General features: G+C 39.8%; 1 protein-coding gene across 7 annotated transcripts in view; it reads left to right on the top strand.

Annotated features, from left to right (window-relative positions):
- SLC12A6 (solute carrier family 12 member 6) overlaps positions 1–26,168 on the top strand; it is a 106,408-nt gene that overhangs the window by 68,368 nt on the left and 11,872 nt on the right. For all 7 annotated transcript variants that reach the window (XM_025389597.1, XM_025389593.1, XM_025389598.1 and 4 more), the window contains 14 exons: positions 5,594–5,688; positions 7,392–7,523; positions 8,542–8,688; positions 10,068–10,122; positions 10,948–11,078; positions 11,726–11,967; positions 14,654–14,868; positions 16,265–16,423; positions 16,593–16,691; positions 16,964–17,021; positions 21,784–21,958; positions 22,247–22,365; positions 23,589–23,687; positions 25,962–26,081. In XM_025389597.1, the coding sequence (XP_025245382.1) occupies positions 5,594–5,688; positions 7,392–7,523; positions 8,542–8,688; positions 10,068–10,122; positions 10,948–11,078; positions 11,726–11,967; positions 14,654–14,868; positions 16,265–16,423; positions 16,593–16,691; positions 16,964–17,021; positions 21,784–21,958; positions 22,247–22,365; positions 23,589–23,687; positions 25,962–26,081 (1,846 nt within the window). The remainder of the gene's footprint in view (positions 1–5,593; positions 5,689–7,391; positions 7,524–8,541; positions 8,689–10,067; positions 10,123–10,947; positions 11,079–11,725; positions 11,968–14,653; positions 14,869–16,264; positions 16,424–16,592; positions 16,692–16,963; positions 17,022–21,783; positions 21,959–22,246; positions 22,366–23,588; positions 23,688–25,961; positions 26,082–26,168) is intronic.

Raw genomic sequence — 26,168 nt, 5'->3', positions numbered from 1 at the left:
ATGAGCCTGTAGTCCTAGCTACTTGGGAGGCTGAGGTGGGAGGATCTCTTGGGCCCAGGAGGTCGAGGCCGCAGTGAGCCGTGATCGCACCACTGTACTCCAGACTGGGCGTAAGAGTGAGACCCTGTCTCAAAAGCTAATAATAATGATAAATAAAATTGTCATATCTTCCTGGTGGATTAAACCTTTTGTTATTATGTGGTTACCTTCTAATTCCTAATAAAATTTTTCTCTTACAAATTTATCTGATATTAATAAAATTATATCAGCTTTCTTTTGGTTAGTATTTGCTTGATGTATCTCTTTCCTTAATGTTTTCTTGATGTTCAGCTTTTGTATGCCCTTATATCTCTTATGAATAGTATATGTCTAGATTTTATTGTTTAATCCAGTCTCTTTGTCTTAGTCTATTTATATTACTGGTATTATTGATATACTTGGACGATTGTGCCATCCTAAATTATTTGTCCCACTTTTTCTGCTTCTTTATAATCTCTTCTTTAAAAAAAAAAGTTATCTATATTACCCCTGCTTCCCAAATGAACATTTGCACACTCTCACATTACTCTCTCCTTTGCCCCAACCACATCATGTTGTTTCAATCAGAAAAGGAGGGACTATTCAATAAATGGATTTGGAAGAACTATCCATTAACTAACTTATGTGGTCTGGATCCTTTCTATCTTTCTAAATATGCTCTCCTTTCCTCACTCTCCTTTGGCTATATTGTCCTTTCTGCTTTATGAATTCACTAAAATTGTTTCTGCTTTAGGATCTTTTAAAATTGCTATATTCCCTCTGCCTGAAATGTAGGCTTTTCCTTACTGTCCTATGCCAGGAGTGTGCTGCAGCCAGCTCTTATCAGCTCACAAGAGCCAGTTATGTGAATCTCTTCCCAAAACCAGGTTCATCGTTTTCACATTAGTAGTTTGAAAATGGCCATGCGTGAGTATTTATACCACAGAAATTGTCAAGTACTGTAAGTCAGGGGTTTGTTTTAACTCTTTAGAGGCTGCTTATCAGCACACCAATGATCTTATATGAAGTCATCATTCCCCTCCCTAGTCATCATCTCTCCCAGTACATATTTGATTTTCGTCCTTGAACTTATCACTCCTTGAAATTCTTTTTGGGTTTTTTGTTTGTTTTTATTTTGTCTTGTTTTTTTATTGCTGCTGCTGTTGTTTTTACTTACTTTCTGTCTTCTGTAACTTCAGTATATGCACAGTGAAGGCACGGTCTTTAACTGCCATGTCCACTGCTATACCCCTAGGACCCAGAACAGTACCTAGTACATCCTAGGAGTTTAATAAATATTAGTTGAATAAATGAAGTACTCAAAAGTGGTAGTAATTTTAAGCTGTACTCTTTAGAATTTTCTGGAGCTATTAGGAAGAGGAAAATAATTACATTTTTCTTTCTTTTTATAACTTTTTGTTACTGAAAATATCAAAGGTACACAAAAGTAGAATAGCATAATGAACTTTTCTGAATGCATCACCCATCTTCATCAGTGTTACAAATCTGTTTTCAAGATCCTACCTAATTTTTCCCTAAATTGTTTTAAAGAAAATTCCAGACATCATATGATTTTACTTGCCCTTTTAAAAAAAATAAGTGATATATTTTCGCTGATTTTTTGTTTTAAAAATGCCTTTTTACCTTTGATTTGTTGAGTCAGGATCCTAACAATGTTCATTTGCAACTAGTTGATATGTTTTTTAAGTCTCTTTTATCTATAAAAGTTCACCTTTTAAGTTTATGCTATTTATTTGCTGAAGAAGTCAGATCATCTCGTAAAATTTCTTATATTCTGAATTTGGTGATTAGATCCTTCTAATGTTTAACATGTTCCTCCTTTGTGTTTTCTTTGAACTGATAGATTTCGAAGCTTGATTAGATTCAATTTCCATTCTTTTGGCAAGAATACATCGTAGCTTGTACAGTGTATTTTTCATTGTATTATAGGAGATTGTGTTGTCCTACCTTCAGAGATGTTAAGGCTGATTAGCAGGCTCCAGATCACCCTCATCCATCCATTGTAAAGTTCTGCCTCAGCCTTTCACCTAATGGTTTTAACAACCATTGATGATCGTTGCCTAAATCCGTTATTTCATTAGTGATTTTTTTTCTATCATTCCATCTATCATTAATAAGCTAAAATGCTTCTATAAGGAAGAAATTTTCTTTTAATTATTGGTTACCCTGAAATACAGTTGGTGCAAGAAAGGCAAGATGATTGCTTCTTTCCATTTATTTTTTTCTATTTATTAATGTTATTTTTCAGAGGCATGTGTTGTTTCCTTAACCCTGCAAAGGTGACTAATTTTTCAGAATATCATTTTGAGTATTTCATAAATTTGCATTTTAATCCATCACATTATTTTTAATGTTTATATTATTCCATTTTGGGGCATTGGGAACCCCTTCAGTTTGGCTCTGTGCCCTTTGACGTGACCCAGTAATTTTAATAGTTTATTGGCTGTTTCTCAAGCCCATCCTTATACATGTAAGCTTATAGGGTTTTTAATTCTTTTTTTTTTTTTTTTTTGAGACGGAGTCTCGCTCTGTCGCCCAGGCTGGAGTGCAGTGGCCGGATCTCAGCTCACTGCAAGCTCCGCCTCCCGGGTTCCCGCCATTCTCCTGGCTCAGCCTCCCGAGTAGCTGGGACTACAGGCGCCCACAACCGCGCCCGGCTAATTTTTTGTATTTTTAGTAGAGACGAGGTTTCACCGTGGTCTCGATCTCCTGACCTTGTGATCCGCCCGCCTCGGCCTCCCAAAGTGCTGGGATTACAGGCGTGAGCCACCGCGCCCGGCCGGGTTTTTAATTCTTTAATTTTTATATTGGTATTGATTTCCCCAGTATTGAAAATCTTAGTTTTTAATAGCATTTATGTTTTTTTAAAATTTTTCTCTTCTCTCCTGCCAGACTCTGTAATTATATAACTTTTGCATAATAATGAAACAAAGTTAAGGAAGTGCTCAAATAAAACAAAGTTTGCTGTCTTATAGACCTGGTCTCTTTTTTTTCCTCATGGCTCTTTCACCAAAGTTTTGTCAGATGCCTCTTTTAACATTAAAAAAAAATGTAGAAGGGTTTGTACAAAACTATAGTTAAATGACATAATTTTTTTCTTTTTTCAACTTTTTTGCCCCCTGAGACAGGGTCTCACCCTGTTACCCAGGCTGGAGTGCAGTGGATCAGTCACAGCTCATTTGCAGTCTTGAACTCCTGGGCTCAAGATATCTTCCTGCCTGAATAGCTGGAACTATAAGTACGCACCACCATGCCCTGCTAATTTTTTAAATTTTTTTGTAGCAGCAGGGTCTCAATGTTGCCCAGGCTGGTCCGGAACTCTTGGGCTCTAGCAGTCCTCCCACCTGGGCCTCCCAAAATTCTAGGATTATAGGCATGAGTCGCCATGCCTGCCCTATTTTTTTTCAACTTTTATTTTGGATTTAGAGGGTACATGTACAGGTTTGTTACATGTGTATATTGCATGATGCTGAGGATTGGGGTATAGGTAATCCTTTCACCCATGTAGGAAGCATAGTAACACAGGATTTTTCTTGGCTACTTTGCCAGCCAGAGACCTCCAGCCAGCAACATCCATGCCCAGGCTTTTCTCAGGCCCGAGCTCACCAGAAGAGATGCCCCGTCTATTCAGCCTGCTGGGCTGTGCCTGGCTTGCACTCCAGTGCAGATCCTGCAGCCATTGCAACTGTACACTCAGCCCCTGGTAGGAGGGGGTGAGTGAGCAAGCGAGTGCAGTGTCCAGCTGGCTGCTCCAAGTAGTGAGGCAGAAGCGGGCTGTATGTGGGGCTTGCTGCTGGACCAGGCATGTCACACTGAGGGGAACATGGTAGCGCCCAAACTGGTGTCCGCAACCCTGAAACCTCAGGGGGAGTGTTACAGTGTGCTGATAGCTCTTTTAGTCCCACCATCTGCAGCCTGATGGATGGCTGTATGTTAACAGCTCTGTCAATCCTGTCGCCCCTGCTCCGGCCTGCTGCTGCTTCCTGTCGTGTGGGGTAGCTGCCCTCCAGTGGTGGAGTGTGGAAGGCCACAGTATTACAGCCTTCTTTGTACCTGTGTTTGGTGGGTCCTGAGTTCTTGTCCCACATCCAAGAAGAATGAGGTTGTACTGATGATCAAAGGGTGAGGAGGGTGGAGAAGAATTTTACTGAATGATGAGAAACAGTTCTCAGCCGAGAGGGCATGTGAGGGTGGTCTCTTGTCTTTCACTGGGCCTGGGTCTGGGGCCTTTATGGGCTCAGAATGGGGCAGTGCATGCTGATTGGTTTGTGAGTATGCAAAAAAAAAAAAAAGGCACTAAAAGGCACTACTGAAAGGTGGGCATGACAGTGTGAAAAAACCAATTAGGGAAGGGTAGAGATACGTAAAATAGGTGAAGGGTGGGGAATCAATCAGAGGAAAGTATGCCGAACAAGAAGAGAGGTTCTCAGTCCAGTCTATGGATTTATCCAGGACTTGTAGCTAGCCTTTAAACTGTCTTTGGCTTGAAGGTTGGGTTTCAGTTGTATGTAATGATCATACAAGTGCATGTGTCTTTCTGGTAGAATGATTTATTTTCCTTTGGGTATATACCCAGTAATAGGATTGCTGAGTGGAATGGTAGTTCTAAGTTCTTTGAGAAATCTCCAAATTGCTTTCCACAGTGGCTGTGTTACATTCCCACCGGCAGTGTATAAGCGTTTCTTTTTCTCCACAACCTCACCAACATCTGTTATTTTTGATTTTTTAATAATTGCTATTCTGACTGGTATGAAATGCTCATCACTGAAATCATCAGAGAAATGCAAATCAAAACTTCATATAATTTATAAAAAGGTCAGACAGCTGTGGAGGCAGAGAACTTTTACTGTCATTATCAGCAGCAATAGTGTGTAAAGGAGACTACATCTAACACAGTATTATACCCTGAGTATATACTCAATATTTTTTTTTCTCCTAAACTTAGGTGATTTTAAGAATAGAGTCTCGGCTGGGTGCAAGTGGTTCACGCCTGTAATCCCAGCACTTTGGGAGGCTGAGGTGGGTGGATAACTTGAGGCCAGGAATTCGAGACCAGCCTGACCAACGTGGTGAAACCCCATCTCTTTTAAAAATACAAAAAATCAGCTGGGCGTGGTGGTAGGCACCTGTAATCCCAGCTACTTGGAGGCTAAGACAGGAGAATCTCTCGAACCAGGGAGGCGGAGGTTGCAGTGAGCTGAGATTGTGCCACTGTACTCCAGTCTGGGCGACAGAACGAGGCTCCATCTTGGAAAAAAAGAAAAAGAGTAGAGTCTTCATGGGCTGGAATTCCAAAAGAGTAGTGTCTCCAGGGGTCTTTATTCTTGTTCAGGAAAGGAATGACCCATGTTTACTCCTTAGAGTTTTATTTTTGTTCCTGCTGGAGAGGGGGCCATATTCTCCAAGCAGTACTGGTTGGATTCTCTCTAAGATTAAATCTGAATGTGAAAATAGGTTATATTAATACTGAAGCAACATAAACTAATCTGGTGCTGATGTTTCTTCATCAGAAACCAGTGAGAAACTAACTTGGTCTACTTTTTTTTTTCCCCAGACGATGGACATAAAAAAGCTCGAAACGCGTATCTCAATAATTCCAATTATGAAGAAGGAGATGAATATTTTGATAAAAATTTGGCACTCTTTGAGGTAATATTTTGGAGAAAACTATGGACTGAGACTTTAGAAACAGAGATCTCATGATAGCCATATTTTACCCCATTTGGTTTTAAAATTTTACAAGCTGTATAATTTAATGTTAAAAGAAAATATCATGATTATTGTAACTTGTAGTACATTTTGTCTGTGTAATCTAATTATAGTGAGTAACTATTAAATCAAATTGTTATGTAGTAAGGAAGAGGAGTTTGACTTCTTGGACATATCGATTACCTTGCAATCTAATTCAATTGTGATTTAATTGTTTTTATTAGAATAATCTTTCTTCTAAGTATAAATCAGTGTATTTCTCCACCCTTTGTCTGGAAAGACTATTATTTGCCTTAGAACTAACTAAACAAAAATCACTGTGGGAAGCAGGCTTCCAGATTGCAGGACTTGTATGTCTTTTTTTTAATTGTCAAATAATAATTGTATATATTTATGGATTACAATGTGATATTTCAATATTTGTATACATTGTGGAATAATTAAATCAAGCTAATTAGCATATCTATCACCTTGTATACTTATTTTTGTGATGAAAATATTTGAATTTTACTTTCTTAGCAATTTTGAAATATACAATATGTTAACTATAGTCGCTATGCTATGTGCAGTAGATCTCAAAAACTTATTTCTCCTGCCTAACTGAAACTTTGTATCCTGTGACTAACCTTTCCCCCTTCCCCTATGTACACCCCAAGTATCTGGTAACCACCATTCTATTACTAGGAGTTCTACTTTTTAGATCCTACATGTAAGTGAGATCATGTGCTATTTATCTTTCTGTGCCTGGCTTATTTCACTTAACATAATGAAGAGGACCTGTATATCTTATCTGAATAAGACAACATGGACTCTGTGGCCAGGCTCCATAAGCTGTGGCTACGTTGTTGAAAGGAGCCTGGTTGATTTCAGCACTACCTTTTTCTGGCTTTCGACAATGATGCAAGTGCCACTTCTCTCAATGTACCTTTTTTTTTTAGTTTGTTTTTGAGGCAGGGTCTTGCTCTGTCACCCAGGCTGGAGTGCAGTGGTACGATCACAGCTTGACCTCCGGGGCTCAAGGGAGCCGCCTACCTCAGCCTCCCTAGTAGCTGGGACTGCAGGCACATGTCACCACACCTGACTGATTTTTAAATTTTTTTCAGAGACAGGGTCTTACTCTGTTGGCCAGGCTGGTCTTGAATGCCTGGGCTCAAGAGATCCTTCTGCCTTGCCCTCCCAAAGCATTAGGATAGCAGGTGTGAGCCACCATGCCTTTCAATGTACCTTTCTTTCTTTTTTTTTTTTTTGAGCTGGAGTCTCACTCTGTTGCCCAGGCTGGAGTGCAGTTGCACGATCTCGGCTCACTGCAAGCTCTGCCTCCTGGGTTCAAGCCGATTCTCCTGCCTCAGCCTCCCGTGTAGCTGGGATTACAGGCACGTGCCACCACACCCAGCTGATTTTTGCATTTTTAGTAGAGACGGGGTTTCACCATCTTGGCCAGGCTGGTCTCGAACTCCCAGCCTCAGGTGATCCAGCCACCTTGACCTCCCAAAGTGCTGGGATTACAGGCGTGAGCCACTGCACCTGGCCTACCTGTGAAATATTTTTTCATTTGATTTGAAGTTTTCTGGTAGCAAGATTATTTTGATGCTTATGTTCAGTGTTGTTTGTCGCTCATTTCTTCCGTGTCACTGGCTTTATAGGAAGAAATGGACACCAGACCGAAGGTGTCCTCTCTCCTCAGCCGCATGGCCAATTACACTAATCTGACTCAAGGAGCAAAGGAACATGAAGAGGCAGAAAACATCACTGAAGGGAAAAAGAAGCCCACCAAGGTGAGGCCTCAGAAGAACAAAGAATACATAAAAAGCGCCCTGTGTATAAGAAAGAAGGAAATACCTAAGGCACCATTCTGTGTTCAGCAGCTATTTATTAAATGCTTGATAGGTGCCTGGAACTGTTCTGGGCACCAGGGTCATAGCACAAACAAAACATACCATGTAGTCTAAATTCTAATGTGAGGATACCGTCCTCAAGCTGTTTTAACTGCCAAAATACATAACATATTAAGTGTTGATAAATGCCCTAGCAAAAAATTAAGCAGAGTAAAGAGACTGAAATTGGCATGGGAGCCAGAGTGGAGGGCGTTGCTACTTACATAGGTTGGACAGGGAAAGCCTTTCTGACAAGGTGATATTTGAGGAGAGGTCTAGCTGATGTGAGGGAGTGAGCTATGTGGGAAAAGAGCATTCAGGAAGAGGGAATAGCTTTTCAAGAGAAGAGTGTCCATACCCATCTGCTGATGCCATCTGTCTGTTGTGAAGTTGTTGGGTTTTTTAAAGACCAAACATCAGTTTGTCTCAAAATGAAAATATAAGACATTCAGTTTACCATTCTGGTTGTTCAGCTCTTTGAAAAAGGGATAAAACAGCCTTCAGATCTTCATTTTACCATCTATTTTATTTACCAACTACTGTGAAGAATTTATGCCAAATTCTGAAGACATTCCATCAAGTCCTTATTGTTTTTAAATGAAAAAAGCCAACAGCTTTGAAAAACAAAATTTTAAATTGTGGGTGTGCGTAAAAGTTTATTCGTGGCCAGATGCCTATGTACAATAAAAACATGCGGGAACCTTTGTAAAGTTAAAATGTATAGCTTTAGGAATAATAAAAGTATGGTGATAAACACTTGAAAGATGGAGATTTTATATGTGTCCTTTTGAAGATATTGATTAAACTTACAATCTCTGCTTGGAGATTAATATGGTAGTTAGGGAACAAGTTATATAAAAGAATAAAAACCTCTCCTTAGGATAACTGTTTAATTTTTTGTCAATGTCTTTCTTTCTAGACCCCCCAAATGGGTACCTTCATGGGTGTCTACCTCCCATGTCTACAAAATATTTTTGGAGTGATCCTTTTTTTACGCCTTACATGGGTGGTGGGCACAGCTGGAGTTCTTCAGGCTTTTGCAATTGTCCTTATCTGCTGCTGCTGTGTAAGTACCACACTGGCTCCTGGAGATCACCTGAATGTTGCAAGTTCTCAAGAGTAGATGCACACGACCTCTTTGGGAATAAAACAAAGAATACTTAGGGAAGGACTCATGATCTCAACAGAAGAAATTATTCTGATATTAAAATCTAAAGGATTTTCAGTTATTCAGTGCCTATTCGTCACTGCTTGCTATCTATTATATTATGTACTAGAAATTAGGAAGCAAGACTTCAACTGGAAATGGAAAATAAAGTTCCTGTCTTCAAAGAATTCAGAATCCAAACTGTTTGAGCTTGATAGCACCAAAGCTGTGACAGAAAATGTGTTAGAAAACGTGATGTGCTACTCCAGTATATATTAAGAAACAAGACAGGTTATGGGGGATGTGAGGGGTATTTGGGTTTTTTTTTATTTGGTTTTGAAGTTTCTTCCCTTATCCCTTCCTTAGAAATTCAGATGTTCTTTCCAGGTCTTCTCTCTACTGAGAACATTTTTATCTTCCTTTAAGTTAAACTTCTCCTAATTATGTATCCCAGCCACACCTATGAATTTTATAGGTTTCTACTCTCCTCTTTTATCACTGTGACCTTTTTATCCTACCTGTATATTATCCCCAGCTGATGAGCATACAGCTGATGAGCAAAACAGGTTAAGCAGGCACAGTTCATATTTTTATTAACTTAAAATTAATGGTACCACCTTTTTTTAGTTTCTCAGGCTTAAAACCTCAAGGCTGTGTTTGGCTTCTTAATTGCTTTTCACATCTAATCAGCTACCAACGCTAATCTATTCTCTGAAATCTTTTACACTCAGCCCTTTTTATTCACACTAACACCACTATAGTTTTTACCTCTCACTGAACTACTATGGTAGCCTGCTAACCAGTCACTCTGCCTCCAGCTCCTCCTATCTGCAGTTCATTCTATACTCTGCTACCAGGTAATATTTTTAAAATGCAGTTCCTGTGTGCCTAGAAGCCTTCAGTGATTCCCTTTCTTACTGAACATTGTTCTTGATATTGTATTTAGTCTTTAGTCAGGTTCTAACCTATTTTCTGAGTTATTTCTCTAGTTCTTCCTTTTGAGTATACTATGCTCTATTTCCTGTGTAACTAGGAAATCCAGAGTGAGATTAGCAGTTCTTAATAGCACCTGACCTACTAATATGGGAGCATTTTGACAGAATCCTCCAGATACTAGTGGTATGACTAGTGCAATGAATTAGACCGTATCATCTTATTTCCATACCATTAGGTATGACTGTCCATAAAAGTAGGTAGGGTTAAATGTTTGCCAAGTGCCCTTGGAACACAGAGGGAGAAGTAGTACAGAAATGTCATCTTTACACAGTAACAATCTTCTCCTTTCCCTTTCTCTGCAGACAATGTTGACTGCTATTTCCATGAGTGCCATTGCCACTAATGGAGTGGTGCCAGGTTAGTAGGTCAAGGTTGTATTTCAGGATTTATGAGTGTTGACTCTATGTTTATGCTATAAAGCTAGAGGTGCAAACTTTTCTGAAGAACAGAATACTATTTAGTCTGTTCTGTGCTACAACAGAGTAATGGTCTATAGGACATAGACATGATACTACTTGACTTTAAGATGCTGTCTTTAAAATCTCTTTATTTTTTAAACTAGAATACATTAATTCTTAGCTTTTATTAGTTAGAAAATATATATATATATTTTACAGACAAAGTCTCACTCTGTCACCCAGGCTGGAGTGCAGTGACATGATCATAACTCACATAGCCTCCAACTCCTGGGCTCAAGCTACTTTCCCACTTCAGCCTCCTGAGTAGCTGGAACTAGTGTATACCACTATGCCTGGCTATTTTTTTTTTGTTTAATTTTTTTGTAGAGGTGACATCTCACTATGTTACCCCAGTTTAGTCTCAAACTCCTGGCCTCAAGCAGTCCCCTCACCTCATCCTCCCAAAGTGCTACCATTGGAGACATGAACCTCCACACCCGGCCAGAATATATTTTATTGGGCTGTCTCGTGTCATAGTACATAAAGTAATGCTGGCAAACTGTATTGCATCATATGGCTCATTACATTAGATGTGCAGTATATCCCGCAGTAACACTTTCACCTTTTACTTCCCACTAGCAAATCTTTTTATCACATTCAGGGTTTGCGGAAGCCTGAAACATTTAACCTTCATGTATGTATTTTTTTCTTATTTCTATTTTATTCATATTCCTCTTACTAATACACACTCTTTCTCCTATTCACCTTCTGTTTTGTCTTTTAGCTGGGGGCTCATACTTTATGATTTCCCGGGCACTGGGCCCAGAGTTTGGTGGGGCTGTTGGCCTCTGCTTTTATCTTGGTACCACATTTGCAGCAGCCATGTACATCCTTGGTGCCATTGAAATCTTTCTGGTAAGTAATGACTTCACTGTGGTCTATACTATAGAAGAAATATTGATTTTGATTTATTCTTTGCTATGAAAGCTTCTGAGATCAGCTGTGGGAATAAATCAGGTGATTAACTGCTAACCTCAGTTGGCCTCTTACGTGAACATGAGGTGGAAAGGTTGTAATTCCCTTTGCCTGCGATCCTGATTTCTACCTGATTGCCACCACTCTGCCACCTCATCCAGGAGGTTCAAGTCCAGTGGGGAAAAAGTAAAATAAAGTTTATCTTTTTTAATATCTTCCTCCCTATGAAATAAAATGCTTCTCATTTCTCTATTCACTGAGACATATTGTTTATTTAAAGTAGTGATAGTAGAATCAGGGTTAAAGATAATCATAATTACTTTATATAACCCTATGAATAAAAGTAATAATTCCTTTCTCTCCGTTTGGAAATGTAGTTATTCAGAACAGCATGTAGACAAAAAAAAAAAAATCCTTGACATCCCATTTCTGCAGGCATTTCAGATCCTATTAGAAACTAGGCTAACTCCCCAGTCATTTTGTCTCTCAGCTTTGCTTTCTTTTATGAAAGTAAATGCAAACGAATACAGCCTTTTTACTTAATTCTTTCTAAATAACATAATTTTCTCCTTTATTTTACCTAACAGGTCTATATCGTCCCCCGGGCTGCCATCTTTCGCAGTGATGATGCACTCAAGGAATCAGCAGCCATGCTAAATAACATGCGTGTCTATGGCACAGCTTTCTTGGTCCTTATGGTATTAGTGGTATTTATCGGCGTACGCTATGTGAACAAGTTTGCCTCACTTTTCCTGGCCTGTGTCATTGTGTCCATCTTGGCCATCTATGCTGGAGCCATCAAGTCCTCTTTTGCCCCTCCACACTTCCCGTACGTGTCTCTCTCTGCCTAGCCATCTTTGTTGGGTAGTAATTGAAAATATCTGGTGGTGTGATAATTTTAAGGCAGAATTTCATGGAGTCTCTCCGAGATTTTCCCTCTTGGATAAGCCCATTTAGACTTCCTTCCCCATCTAGGCAGGAAGCCTCCCAGCAAACTATGTCCTGTTCATCCTCTTTCTTATGTCCCAAACATAGAACTAGTAACTGTAACCATCATTTATGTTCAGATACTAGATTTTTTTCTCCCTGATAATTGTACATAATCTTTTTTTAATTATACATATTTTGAACTATTCATAAAGGGCTTTGCAGACAGTGTAGTTATTGCCAGCAGCCTTTATAAGGTATTTAAATGTTGGATTTCTTTTACTAATGAAAAATCAGGGGAGTCAAAAGAAACCTAAAATCTTACCTAAAATGTTTAATTAATTAAATTTTTTTTTCTGTCAGTATTGTAATGGACTAGTCATAAAGGGAAATACTGTACAATTTGCATATATCTCTATATATATGTAATATTACATGCTATAAGTAATACAGCTACTTTTTTCAACCTTGATTTTATTTTTTTCAATTTGTATAAACTTATGGGGACAAGTGTAATTTTGTTACATGCACATGTTGTGCATTGGTGAATTCAGGGCTTTTATTAAGAGTTGGAATCTCACTTTGTTGCCCAGGCTGGAGTGCAGTGGTGTAATCTTGGCTCATTGCAACCTCAGCCTCCTGGGTTCAAGCAATTCTCCTGCCTCAGCTTACCAATTAGCTAGAATTACAGGCATGTGCCACCACACCCAGTTCTGTTTTTTTTTTTTTTGTTTTTTTGTTTGTTTGTTTGTTTGTTTGTTTTTTTGTGAGACAGAGTCTTGCTCTGTCACCCAGACTGGAGTGCAGTGGTGCAATCTTGGCTCACACAACCTCTGCCTCCTGGGTTCAAGTGATTCTCCAGTCTCAGCCTCCCGAGTAGCTAGGACTACAGGCACACACCACCGTGTCCAGCTAATTTTTGAATTTTCGGTAGAGGTGAGGTTTCACCATGTTGGCCAGGCTGGTCCTGAACTCCTGACCTCAAGTGATCTGCCCACCTCGGCCTCCCAAAGGCGTGAGCCACTGCACCCAGCCTAGGTCAGGGCTTTTATCCATTACCCAAATAATGTACTTTGTACCCATTAAGTACTCTCTCATCATTCATCTCCTCCTTCAACTCCCTAGTGCAAGTACTTTAAAGTATGTTTTTTGAAGTAGTAATGGATTTGTGCAGATCTGTGACTCACAGGCTCCCTTTTCCCTTTGACTAGTGGCATAGGGACTAGCTGGCACTGAGTGTTATTTGTAGTTTTGTTACAGAATTATCTTGAAGAGTCATCTGGATTATCTGAGGATCAAACTCATCGGTTCTACGTTGATTTACAGATTACAGAAAAAAAGATTTTTCAAGACAAAAAGACAGTTCCAATAGGTTTAATGACTTACCTCAAAGTTAATTAATGGCAGAGCAAGAAGATGAACTGTGATTTCCTGACTCCCCATTCAGTATTTCTTCTGTGCCACGCTACATGATGGCAGAAGAAGATTCCATCTTAAACTTTTAATCTGCTTATCTAGGGACTGTAATATAGCTGAAGGTCCTTTCTAGGGTCATACAATTTCTAAAGGTGACATTCTGGTTATATCTCAATTTGGGAAATTCCATTTTGTCTCAGGTTCGCCTTTGGGACTTCTCCTCTTTTTTGATTAGTACACAGTCATAATGCATGGTATTTTCTTTGAGATATTCCAGCAAAACAAGACAAAAAATCTAGAATACATGAAACCAGACTGGGAAATGTTGAGAGTTGTTGAAGCTGAGTAATAGGTACATGGTTCATAATAATGTATTCAATCATTTTACAGATTTTAAAAGTCCCTTTGTTGGACCTGAGAGGTATTTTAACTATGGATGTATTATTCCTTTGTTTATATTTGTGTCTCTGGGTTAAAGAAAAAAATAAAACCAGCAGGTTAGTATTTGTGTTATCCTTACCCTCACTCCCACTGGGTCTAGGCTTAAGTTCAAAAACAGTTTTCTCTTAAGCCATAGAGGGATCTGCCTTTTAATTCTGGCCAAGCTGTTTTCCTTGCAACAGTAGCCAGAAGATTCGACCTTTAGCATAACATTTTCAAGGGGTTTGTTAAGAATGTAAGGCTTTTCTAGGCCAAAAAAAGAGGAGTGCTTTTTTCTTTATAAGAACAACAAAAGAACTTCAGTATTCTTTTAGACCTAACAATTTTAGCCAAAAATTTTGGAAGATGAGTCAGCATAATGTCTTCAGACAGTTCTTCAATTTGAGTTCCTTCACTGCCACCTACCACCTATGACCTTGGACAGATAACTGTATTTCCCTACCTTCAATTAACTCCCTAACTTCCTAAACTTCAGTGCTTCCATCCACAACATAGAAATTCTAATACATTGTGAGGTTGCTGTAAGGATTAAATTGGCAGAAAATGTAAGTCACCATTCACAGTGCTAAAATAAATTATAAATAAATAAACGTTAGTTCCCTTCCCACCCATGAGAGTAGAAGCTCTTAAAGATGGGGTTCTTGTTTCCTTTACTAACCTGTTTCCTTTTTTTCTTTTTTAATGTGTTTTTTTTCCTTACTTGATCTTTCTCCCTATTTCTTTTCACTTAGGGTCTGCATGCTGGGTAACCGTACCCTTTCATCAAGACACATTGACGTTTGCTCTAAAACCAAGGAAATTAACAACATGACAGTCCCATCAAAGTTATGGGGATTCTTCTGTAACTCGAGTCAATTTTTCAATGTCACCTGTGATGAATACTTTGTTCACAATAATGTCACTTCAATCCAGGGCATTCCTGGATTGGCTAGTGGTATCATTACAGGTAAGTTAGGGAGTTATTGGACAAGTTTTTTCCTATTTTCTGGGGAAAATAGGCCTTGTCATCTTAGATTCTTCTGCTGTCCATAAAGATTCACTGCCATGGTGCTAATTTCCTTAAGCATACCGCACAGCTCTTAATTCAGCATATTTCTGCTTTTCCATTAGTAAAGCTGTCCTTATTCAGGACTCCTTTACAGAGTGATGTCTGCTAAAATTCACCTCCATTTCAGAGCAGAGTTGAGCAAATCACTTTCTAATCTTAGGATAAATTATTCTGTGCATTCTTGTAAAATTGCCAGTGTTCTTCCTGCACTGACAGAATAGAACTATTTTAATGTCCACATCCACATGTATCTTCCTAACTTAGCTAAATTCCCGAAACATTCCTTAAGTGGCTTCTATTATAAATGTTTGGTCTATAAATTTCTTTGCACATAAGTAAGTTTACATTAAGGTGTTAGAAACAGCGTTGATGACTAATAAATAATAATGGGATTTGTGGGGCATTTAGTTTTAGTCTGTTTAACTTTTACTAATTTGCATTAGTAAAGTTAAACTGTATTTGTATATACCAAATCATTTTGTCAAATTATATTTAAATTAGATAAGAAAGAACACTATGTTTGACTGGGCGCGGTGGCTCACGCCTGTAATCCCAGCACTTTGGGAGGCCAAGGCGGGTGGATCGCGAGGTCAAGAGATCAACACCATCCTGGCCAACATGGTGAAACCCAGTCTCCACCAAAAATACAAAAATTAGCTGGGCATGATGGCGTGCACCTGTAGTCCCAGCTACTACTACTCTGGAGGCTGAGGCAGGAGAATCTCTTGAACTGGGGAGATGGAGGTTGCAGTGAGCCGAGATTGTGCCACTGCACTCCAGCCTGGTGACAGAGCAAGACTGTCTCAAAAAAAAAAAAAAAAAAAAAGAGGCTGGGCACAGTGGCTGACACCTGTAATCCCAGCACTTTGGGAGGCTGACGTGGGCGGATCACGAGGTCCGGAGATAGAGACCATCCTGGCTAACGTCGTGAAACCCCGTCTCTACTAAAAATACAAAAAAATTAGCAGGACGTGGTGGCGGGCGCCTGTAGTCCCAGCTACTCGGGAGGCAGGAGAATGGTGTGAACCCGGGAGGCGGAGCTTGCAGCGAGCCGAGATTGTGCCACTGCACTCCAGCAAGACTCTGTCTCAAAAAAAAAAAAAAGAACACTATGTTTTTATTTATATGTGTTTTATTGTGCAATGTGTGTGTGTACATGTGCTCATGTAGAAGCAAACACACCTTTAAAAACTGTATAAATGAGGAGCCTGATTTTGAATGTTTGGGTAGAAAATTATCTAATTATCTGTTTTTCATACTGCTGCTGCTTAAATTCCCATTTTTCCCACTGCAGAGAATCTTTGGGGTAATTACCTACCCAAGGGAGAGATCATTGAAAAGCCTTCAGCCAAATCTTCTGATGTCTTAGGCAGCTTAAACCATGAATATGTTCTTGTTGACATCACCACCTCCTTCACGCTTCTTGTGGGAATCTTCTTTCCCTCTGTTACAGGTAAGCATGTAGGCTGCTGTCTGTTTTAGAAGCTGTCAGACCCAGGGAGTGATTTTTCACAGGAGGCAGAATTCTCAGGGTTCCTAGATTTGCTTCTACTCTTTGCTGTCAGTATCAACATCAAAGTGTCCAAGAAGTTAACTTGGTTTTTCCCCCCTTATCTCTAAAGGTATCATGGCTGGATCAAACAGATCTGGAGATCTGAAAGATGCTCAGAAGTCTATTCCCATTGGTACTATCCTTGCCATCCTGACCACCTCCTTTGTCTGTATCCTTTTTATGGATCCAGTCTAAGTCTCAGTCTTAGGAGCATCCAGTAGAACTGGATGATCAGTATTTTTATCCGAGTAACAAAGGTACCTGCTTTCTGTCACTTCACTTCTTGCCAGATAATCTGCCTACTTCATATAGGAAATTCAAAAAAGAATTTATGGGCGTATTTAGCAACTCATTTTACTGATAGAAGAAATATCCTGAGTATCTACTTTCTATCTCATGTTAGAAGGTAAACAACAGTTTCCTTGACTGTCAATATGGTAGATTTAAGCAATGTTGTCCTTTTTGGTGCATGTATTGAAGGGGTTGTTCTCAGAGACAAGTGAGTAATTAATTTATTTGTAACAATTACGTCTGTCTGCCATGACTTCTGATCATTCCACATAGCTCCAAGACAGTTACAGACTCAACACAGCCAGGCACCGTGGCTCATGCCTGTAATCCCAGCACTTTGGGAGGCCAAAGCGGGTGGATTGCTTGAGCTCAGGAGTTCAAGACCAGCCTGTGCAACATGGCAAAACCCTGTCTCTACAAAAAGCATGAAAATTAGCCAGGTGTGGTGGTGTGCGCCTACAGTCCCAGCTACTTGGGGGGCCAAGGTGGGAGGATCACTTAAGCCTGGGAAGTCAAAGCTGTAGTGAGCCATGATGATGCCACTGTACTCCAGCCTGGGTGACAAAGTGAGACCCTTTCTCAAAAAAATAACCCAACCTGAATTATCAACCATGGCTTAAAAAAAAAAGAAAATATATGAATGTAGTTCCCAAAGGGGCCAGTATTTTCTAGTGAATATGTGAGACAGTTAAATACAGTCCTTCAAAAAAGCAGTGAATGTGTCTGAATAGTGAGGACTTCCCTGTCCATCCAGAACTGTTCAGAAACGAGACCAAAAGTCAAGAAGGGCAAGTAAAAAAAATTTCAAGTGTCTCTAGCATCTCCTTTATGAGAGATAAGTATCTAATTGTGTTTGGCATTCTAAATAAAAGCCTGAAACTTACTTTCTTCATATTCTGTTCTTTTCTCTTCTTTTCTTTTCTACTTATTTATGTAGAGATAAGGTCTTGCTCTGTTGCCCAGGCTGCAGTGCAGTGGTGCAATGATGGCTCCCAGCCTCAACCTCCTGGGCTCAAGTCATCCTCCCACCTCAGCTTCCCAACTAACTGGGACCACAGGAGCATACCACCACACCAGCTAGGTTTTTTTTTTTTTTTTTTTTGGTAAAGATGGGGCCTTACTATGTTGTCCAGGATGGTCTGAAGCTCCTGGCCTCAAGCAGTCCTCCCACCTTAGCCTCCCATAGTGCTAGGCTTATAGGCATGAGCCACCACACCTAGCCCTTTCCCCTATTATTTTTTAAAAATTTCCACACTATACAGATATATCCCCTGGTCTTTATCCACATCAATCACTTTGCACAGACCTTCAGGATTTTTGCCTATGTTATTGTAATAATCTCCCTTTTAGTTCTAGCCTCTAATCCTTCTTCCACACTGCCACCAGAGTGGCTTTTCTAAAACACAAAATTTGAACCTATAAACCTCCCTGCTTCAGAGCCTGCCAAAGCCTGTTAAAATCCATCACTGTGATCTGGCCCTCTCTGCCTCTTTTTACGCTTATCTCCTGCTATTCCCTCATAATCTCCCTAACTTAGAGTTTAATATGTCTTATTATGTCTCCACTTACAAAAACACATTTGTCTGTGTTGTTTCCTTTGCTTAGAATAGGTTACTCCCACCTGGCCAACTCCTATTCATCCTCTTAGAGACTAGGCTAATGGTCTTCTCTCCTGTAAAGCTTTCCCATACTTACCCAAACAGAGGTCAACACTCCTTGTGTTCAGCCACAATATATTCTATACATTATAGAATATACTATATTATGGCATTTATGATGCTATATTGCAGCTACTTGTTTTCGTATCACTGTCCCCTACATGTTGAGCCCTTTGAGGACGCGAAGCCTAATAGATGCAATATAAATATTGTTGACAAAATAAAGAGCACAGTATATATATGTATGTAACATGGTATATATGTGTGTATGGGGGGGTGTATATATGTATGTATAGAGTATAGTATATGACTATACCATTGTAGTAGGAAATTCATGGAGCTTTGGTAAGTTACACCATAATATAAAAATTATTATTGAGAGTGTAAATTAGAGTATCATTTTGGAAAATTATTGGTTATTATCTCCTAAAGTTGAACACGTGCTTACCTATGACTCAGCATTTCCACTTCTAGGTGTATCTAACGGAAATGCTTGCACATGTGCATCGAGAATAATTCACGAGAATTTTCACAGTAGTGTTATTCTTTTTTATTTTATTTTATTTTTTTTTTTTTTGCCTGCTTCATTTTCCCTTCATAAATATTCTTAATAGCCAAAACCTGGAAATAATCCAAATGTCCATCGCTAGTAGAATGATTAAATTATATATTCATGTAATAGGAAGCCATACAGCAAAGTACGTCATAGCAATATACAACCCCCCGAAAAAATTCACAATCAATGCTAAGAAACCAAACACAAAAGTATGTACTGTGTATCAGTTATATAAAGTTTTAAAACGGTAAAACTACATAGTATTCAAAGTCAGAGGGCTGGATGTGGTGGCTCATGCCTGTAATCCCAGCACTTTGGGAGGCTGAGGCTAGAAGATTGTTTGAGTCAGGAGTTCCAGACCAGCCTAGGCAACATAGCAAGACCTTGTCACTACAGAAAGTAAAAAATTAGCTGGGCATGGTGGCGTATGCCTGTAGTGCTAGCTACTGGGGAGGCTGAGGCAGAAAGATCACTTGAACCCAGGAGGTTGAGGCTACAGTCAGTCATGATCACAGCACTACAGTCCAGCCTGGGTGACAAAGCAAGACCCTGTCTCAAAAAAAAAGAAAAAAAAGCATAGTGGAGAGGAAGAAAGGGCTAATGAGGGGAATGGGCATAAGAGAGAATTTTGGGTACTGGTAATGTTCTGTTTCTTGACCTGCATGGTAGTAGGTCAACACCTACAGCATGGGGTGTTTGCTTTATAGAAATCTTCAGATATGCATTTGTTGTTTTTTGCACATTTTTTTTCCCCCTAAACAGAGTCTTGCTCTGTCACCCAGGCTGGAGTGCAGTGGCGCAATCTCAGCTCACTGCAACCTCCGCCTCCCAGCTCCATGCCATTCTCCTGCCTCAGCCTCCCGAGTAGCTGGGACTACAGGCGCCCGCCACGATGCCTGGCTATTTTTTTTTGTATTTTTAGTAGAAACAGGGTTTCACCGTGTTAGCCAGAATGGTCTTGATCTGCTGACCTCGTGATCCACCTGCCTTGGCCTCCCAAAGTGCTGGGATTACAGCTGTGAGCCGCCACGCCCAGCCTTGCACATTACTTTTTGTGTGTGATACTTAATAAAAATTGTTAAAAGCAAGTAATTAAACTATTGCCATGTTTCACCCATCAAATTAGCAGTGACCTTAATATTTTTTTAATCCACAAGACTGGTGTGGAGTGTGCATGTGCTGTAAGACTTGAATCTTCTTGTATTTCCAGTGGGAGTAAAATTTAGTACAACCTTCTGGACAGCAATTTAGTGATTTTGAAATGTTTTAAGATATTGATCCCTTTGGTTAGTTATTCCCTCTTAAGAATCTGCCATAACTTAGCTGGGCACAATGGCTCATGCCTGTAATTCCAGCACACTGGGAGGCCGAGAGGGGAAGATCACACAAGCCCAGGAGTTCATGACAAGCCTGGGCAACAAGGCGAGATCCCGTCTACAGAAAATTTTGTAAAAGATGAGCCAGACATTGTAGCGCACACCTGTGGTCCCAGCCACTTGGGAGGATGAGGCAGGAGCATCACCTGAGCCAGAGAGGTCAAGGCTGCAGTGAGCTGAGATAGTGTCACTGTACTCCAGCCTTGGCAACAGAGTGAGACCTGTCTCAAAACAAAAAAAAAAAACAAAAAACCTGACATAAGGAAAAAAACCTGAACTTTGAACATAGATATGTGCATAAAGATGTTAATTACAACATTTTATACAATAGAAAATCAACAGTGAAGAATGGATAACAAATTGTGATGCAATATTATTCAGATCACTAAAAATGTTTATTCATAGCTTTTTATGACATAGAAAAATGCTTATGTTTCACGAATACAGAATTATAGGTGCAGTGAGATCTCAATTTTTCTTTTCTTTTTTTTTTTTTTTTTTTGAGACAGAGTCTCGCTCTGTCGCCCAGGCTGGAGTGCAGTGGCCGGATCTCAGCTCACTGCAAGCTCCGCCTCCCGGGTTCACGCCATTCTCCTGCCTCAGCCTCCCGAGTAGCTGGGACTACAGGCGCCCGCCACCACGCCCGGCTAGTTTTTTGTATTTTTTTAGTAGAGACAGGGTTTCACCATGTTAGCCAGGATGGTCTTGATCTCCTGACCTCGTGATCCGCCCGTCTCGGCCTCCCAAAGTGCTGGGATTACAGGCTTGAGCCATCGTGCCTGGCCTCAATTTTTCTAAAACGCAGATATTTTGATACCCTGAAGGGGAAAGTTAAAACTGAGGCTTAGCTTATTTTCTAGCCCCATATGTATTTTTTTCCTAATATAGGTCAATAGTGCCTTTTGATCAAATCTGGCTATCTTTATATTTTGTAGTATTATTTGTCTGTCTTTTGATTCTCTAAAATTTATAAATAGAAAAAAAAAATTGGGTGGGCCAGACTCAGTGGCTCACGCCTGTAATCCCAACACTTTGGGAGGCTGAGGCAGGTGAATCACTTGAGGCCAAGAGTTCAAGACCAGCCTGGGCCACATGGTGAAACCTCGTCTCTACTAAAAATACAAAAATTAGCCAGGTGTGTTGGCGCACACCTGTAATCCCAGATGCTTGGGAAGCCAAGGCAGGAGAATCACTTGAACTTGGGTGGGTGGAATTTGGAGTGAGCCAAGATCACACCACTGCACTCTAGCCTGGGTGACAGAGTGAGACTCTGTCTCCAAAAAAAAGAAAAAGGAAAAAAAGAATGGGTGAATGTCTCTCTAGTCTTTCAGTCTAAAGTTATTTCCAGATTAAATTTCCCTACTCCTATTTCTTTCCCAGGTTCGGTGATGCTGTGAAAGGTAATTTGGTGGTGGGCACCTTATCTTGGCCATCCCCATGGGTGATTGTTATTGGCTCCTTCTTTTCAACGTGTGGGGCTGGACTTCAGAGCCTCACAGGTGCACCGAGGCTGCTACAAGCTATTGCCAAGGATAACATCATACCATTTCTGAGGGTGAGTGACCTTTTTTATGCCCTCTTCTTTTTTTCCCAGCTTTAATGAGAAACAGTGTGGTCTTCATGGGCTTAGAAATTACTAGACCATAAATGTGAAGACATGGGTTTTTAGTACAAGACCCTCTAAATCCCAAGCATGAGTTTACATGTGAGTGCTATAAAGGTGCTTAAAAGATATCACAGTTGTAACACTATTGATCTTCCAGATGTCTGAAACTGTAGGCTAGAGAAATCAGAGAGCAATGACTCAATACTCCTATGCCTGGTATTTCCTTTCTGTGTACAGGTTTTTGGCCACAGCAAAGCCAATGGGGAGCCTACCTGGGCTTTACTTCTAACTGCTGCCATTGCAGAGCTTGGAATACTTATTGCCTCCCTGGATCTTGTGGCTCCAATTCTTTCCATGTAAGAGCCAGTGATTTTCTTCAGTTATTCTTGCTTACATGATAAATAATGCATGTTTATTTCCCTCCGTCATGTAACAGTAGTGATAACAGAGTGGGCTAAATACAGATGTAACTTCACTTAAATAAAAGTCATTCCTGAGAACTCTCAAGTAAGGCTAACTTTTGTAAGTTATTAGGTTTTTTCCTACCTATTTAAATTCAGAAGTTCTTTGGCTTCATTTCTAATTCATTATCAATTGGTTGTAGCTTTTACCACCACTGTTAGTTTTTTTATTTATTCACCTGTGATTTATTGATGACTTACTACTTACCTGGCACTGTGTAATATGGTATTCTGGGAATACAAAGATGGATAAGACACAATCTTATGGAACTGATAATGGATAAGGAAACCAATGATTCCCATATAGCATGATGAGTGCCATGGTAAGGGTGAACACTGAGTGCCATAGGAACACCAGGGCAGGGCATGTAAACAGATGGAAACTCGAGAAAGATTTTCTGGAGGAAGTGATACTTGTATCTTGAAGAATAACTGGTTATTTGCTAAGAAAAGAAGGGGTGAAGAACATTTCAGGCAGAGAATGCGTATAAAGGAATTGAGGAATGACATAAGGTAGCACATCCAGAGAACTGGAAGTAGTTTGGCTTGGCTAGAGTGGAGGGTGCATGCTGAGGGAATAGCAGAATAGAGAAGTAGGTAGATCAGGATCACAAAGGGTCTGGAACTTTTACCTGGAAGTAGTGGGTAATCTTTGAGAACAAAATGATAATGCTTTAGGATGATCAGTCTGGTATAAAAGATGGATTAGAAGGAGGCTAGACTTGCTCCTCTAATGCTAATTAGGGAATGCTAATTGGAAAGAAGAAATGAGAGCCTAAACTAAGGTGATTAGTAGTAGAGATGAAAAGGAAGAGAAGCAGCTTAGAGATTTTTAAATAGAATCCATAGGACTTGGTAAGTGAATTTGGAACAAGGGTAAGGAAGAGGAAACCTGGATTATCCTAAGACCAACTGGGTAAAAAGTGGTAATGTCATTGACTGAGAGAACAGAGAAGGATGAGCAGCTTTGTGGGGAGAGGTTGAAGTTTCCCTGCTTCCTACTTAATCAAGGGTTAGTTGTCTAGAAACAGACTTCAATATAGCAAAGGTCTCCAGTTCCTTAACCTTCAAAGAATCATCTTCCAATAAGAATCACTCTTATCCTTTTCATTCTTCAGGTTTTTTCTCATGTGTTACCTCTTTGTAAACTTGGCATGTGCCTTGCAAACATTACTTCGAACACCCAACTGGAGACCCCGATTCCGCTACTACCATTGGTAAGTCTGCTTCTTTTATTCTTTTTACTCACGTTTGGAGAGAACCCATCTTTGAAGTAGAAAACTGGGAGAGTCTGGGTTCTCGATAAAATTTTTTTCTTGGTCAGCCGTTTCATACTGTTTCAACTTTCAATTCTTATCTGAATCCTCACCCTCCTATCCTATTTTCCTATATCACTTTATAATAACTTATAACACCCAATAAGAGTAGAGCAAAAGCACAAAATAGATATTTCCAGCCTTCTGTAATTTTCAGATTAAAACAACCTTCTCTTGCATATTTATTTTCCTGTTTGTCTCTTAGGGCTACGGAGTCAGAGGTTCTAAGTTCCAATCTCAGCTCTACTGTTTCCTAGCTTTGTAACCTTCAGCAAAGCACATAACCATGTAAACTTTAATTTTATTCATTTGTAAAATGGCACTAATAAATCTAAAGTGCTTGTCGTAGTGCCTGGTACATAGTAAAGCTCAGCTCTCAATGAACTGTTGCTGCTGCTGCTGTTGTAGTTAAGTCTCCCCAGTCCTGAAGGGGTTGTCATGAAAGATTTTTGGCTACCATCCCATATCTGTCCTCTCATAGCTAAGAGCTCATTAATTATGTCCCGTATGTACCCACTGCTACATTCTTCTTTGCTAACTTTCTCCTTGGTCCCTTTCTGTCTTCACTTACCAATGGTGTACAGTGATGTAACCTTTATTGGGCAAAAATCAAAATCTTCAACTAAGTTTTAATGCCTCTGATCCTCTTTCTAGCTTTAACGTTAGTTAAAAGTTCTTCATGAGGCCGGGCGCATTGCCTTATACCTGTAATCCCAGCACTTTGGGAGGCCAAGGGAGGCGGATCACCTGAGGTCAGGAGGTTGAGACCAGCCTGACCAACATGGAGAAACCCCATCTCTATTAAAAATACAAAGGTAGCCAGGCATGGTGGCGTATGCCTGTAATCCCAGTTACTCAAGAGGCTGAGGTAGGAGAATCATTTGGACTCGGGAGGCAGAGGTTGCAGTGAGCCGAGATTGCACCATTGCACTGCAGCCTGGGCACCAAGAGGGAAACTCCGTCTCAAAAAAAAAAAAAAAAAAAAAGGTTCTGTATAAACTTTGTTTGTTGCTATCTTGCCTCTATTTTTCTCTTTCTCTTTACCCTATATTTTCATTACATCCTAGTTTTCTCCAGATTAACACTCCTATTCATTCTTAAAAATTCATCACAGAGCTAAGAAGTTCATTCTGTACACAGAAAAACTTAAGTAAATATGGTTGTCTACCTAATTTGTGTGGTCAAAACAAGCAATTAATTCATTACCGTCTGCCAGGTTTCTCTTATGTACAGTCCAAAAATAATTTTTCTTTTTTTTGAGACAGAGTTTCGCTCTGTTGCCCAGGCTGGAGTGCAGTGGTGCGATCTCGGCTCACTTCAAGCTCCGCCTCCTGGGCTCACGCCATTCTCTTGCCTCAGCCTCCCGAGTAGCTGGGACTACAGGCGCCCACCACCATGCCCGGCTAAGTTTTTGTATTTTTAGTAGAGACAGAGTTTCACCGTGTTAGCCAGGATGGTCTCGATCTCCTGACCTCATGATCCGCCTGCCTCGGCCTCCCAAAGTGCTGGGATTACAGCCGTGAGCCACCACGCCTAGCCCAAAAATAATTTTTCTCAGTGAGTTCTGCAGTTATGCTAATAAATGTGTTTTTTTTTGTTTTTTTTTTTTTAATTTATTTATTATTATTATACTTTGGGGGAGGGATTGCATTGGGAGTTATACCTGATGTAAATAAATGTTTATAAACTTTTTAGAAATATTTATATGAAAATTTTCAAAAGATCCTAGAGTTATTAACATTTCTGGCTGCATGTCCCATCCTGGCTTTGCCAAGTAAGTATTAATTGTCCTCATAACTGCAGGTGACTGATAGTGTTCTGTTACTTACATGGTTTTCCAGCAGTTGGAAACATAACAGCAGTTGGTCTGTTGCAAAGGACAGTTTGGGATTTAGTGCACATCTACTGACTGTTTCATGATAAGACAACTGTAGAATTGAGAATAAGCATTCAGAAACTTTTGTGGCAGTGTGACATTGCTACAGCATCCAGGCATGTGATGATTTTTCGAATAATTCATTTTCATTGCATTTTATAAAAGTTATATTTATAATAGTTTCAAAGTTTTTAAAAAATAATCCCTCACTACAGATAGTTTGAGAAGCACCTCTAACATAAGCTTCTTTTTCAGCTACTTTAAAAAATACTTTTTTGTATTTGTTTTTAATTTTCTAGGGCCCTTTCTTTCATGGGAATGAGTATCTGTCTGGCTCTGATGTTCATTTCTTCCTGGTATTATGCCATTGTAGCCATGGTAATAGCTGGTATGATCTACAAGTACATTGAGTACCAAGGGTGAGTGTGGATTTAATCTTGATCACTGCTAAAAGTAGCAAGACTAGCTAGTTTGGTTAGAGCCAGTTCAGTGAAAATACATTAAGG

Source organism: Theropithecus gelada, chromosome 7a (assembly GCF_003255815.1).
Source record: "Theropithecus gelada isolate Dixy chromosome 7a, Tgel_1.0, whole genome shotgun sequence".
Taxonomy (NCBI): domain Eukaryota; kingdom Metazoa; phylum Chordata; class Mammalia; order Primates; family Cercopithecidae; genus Theropithecus; species Theropithecus gelada.
This window is presented reverse-complemented; position numbering and strand designations above follow the sequence as displayed.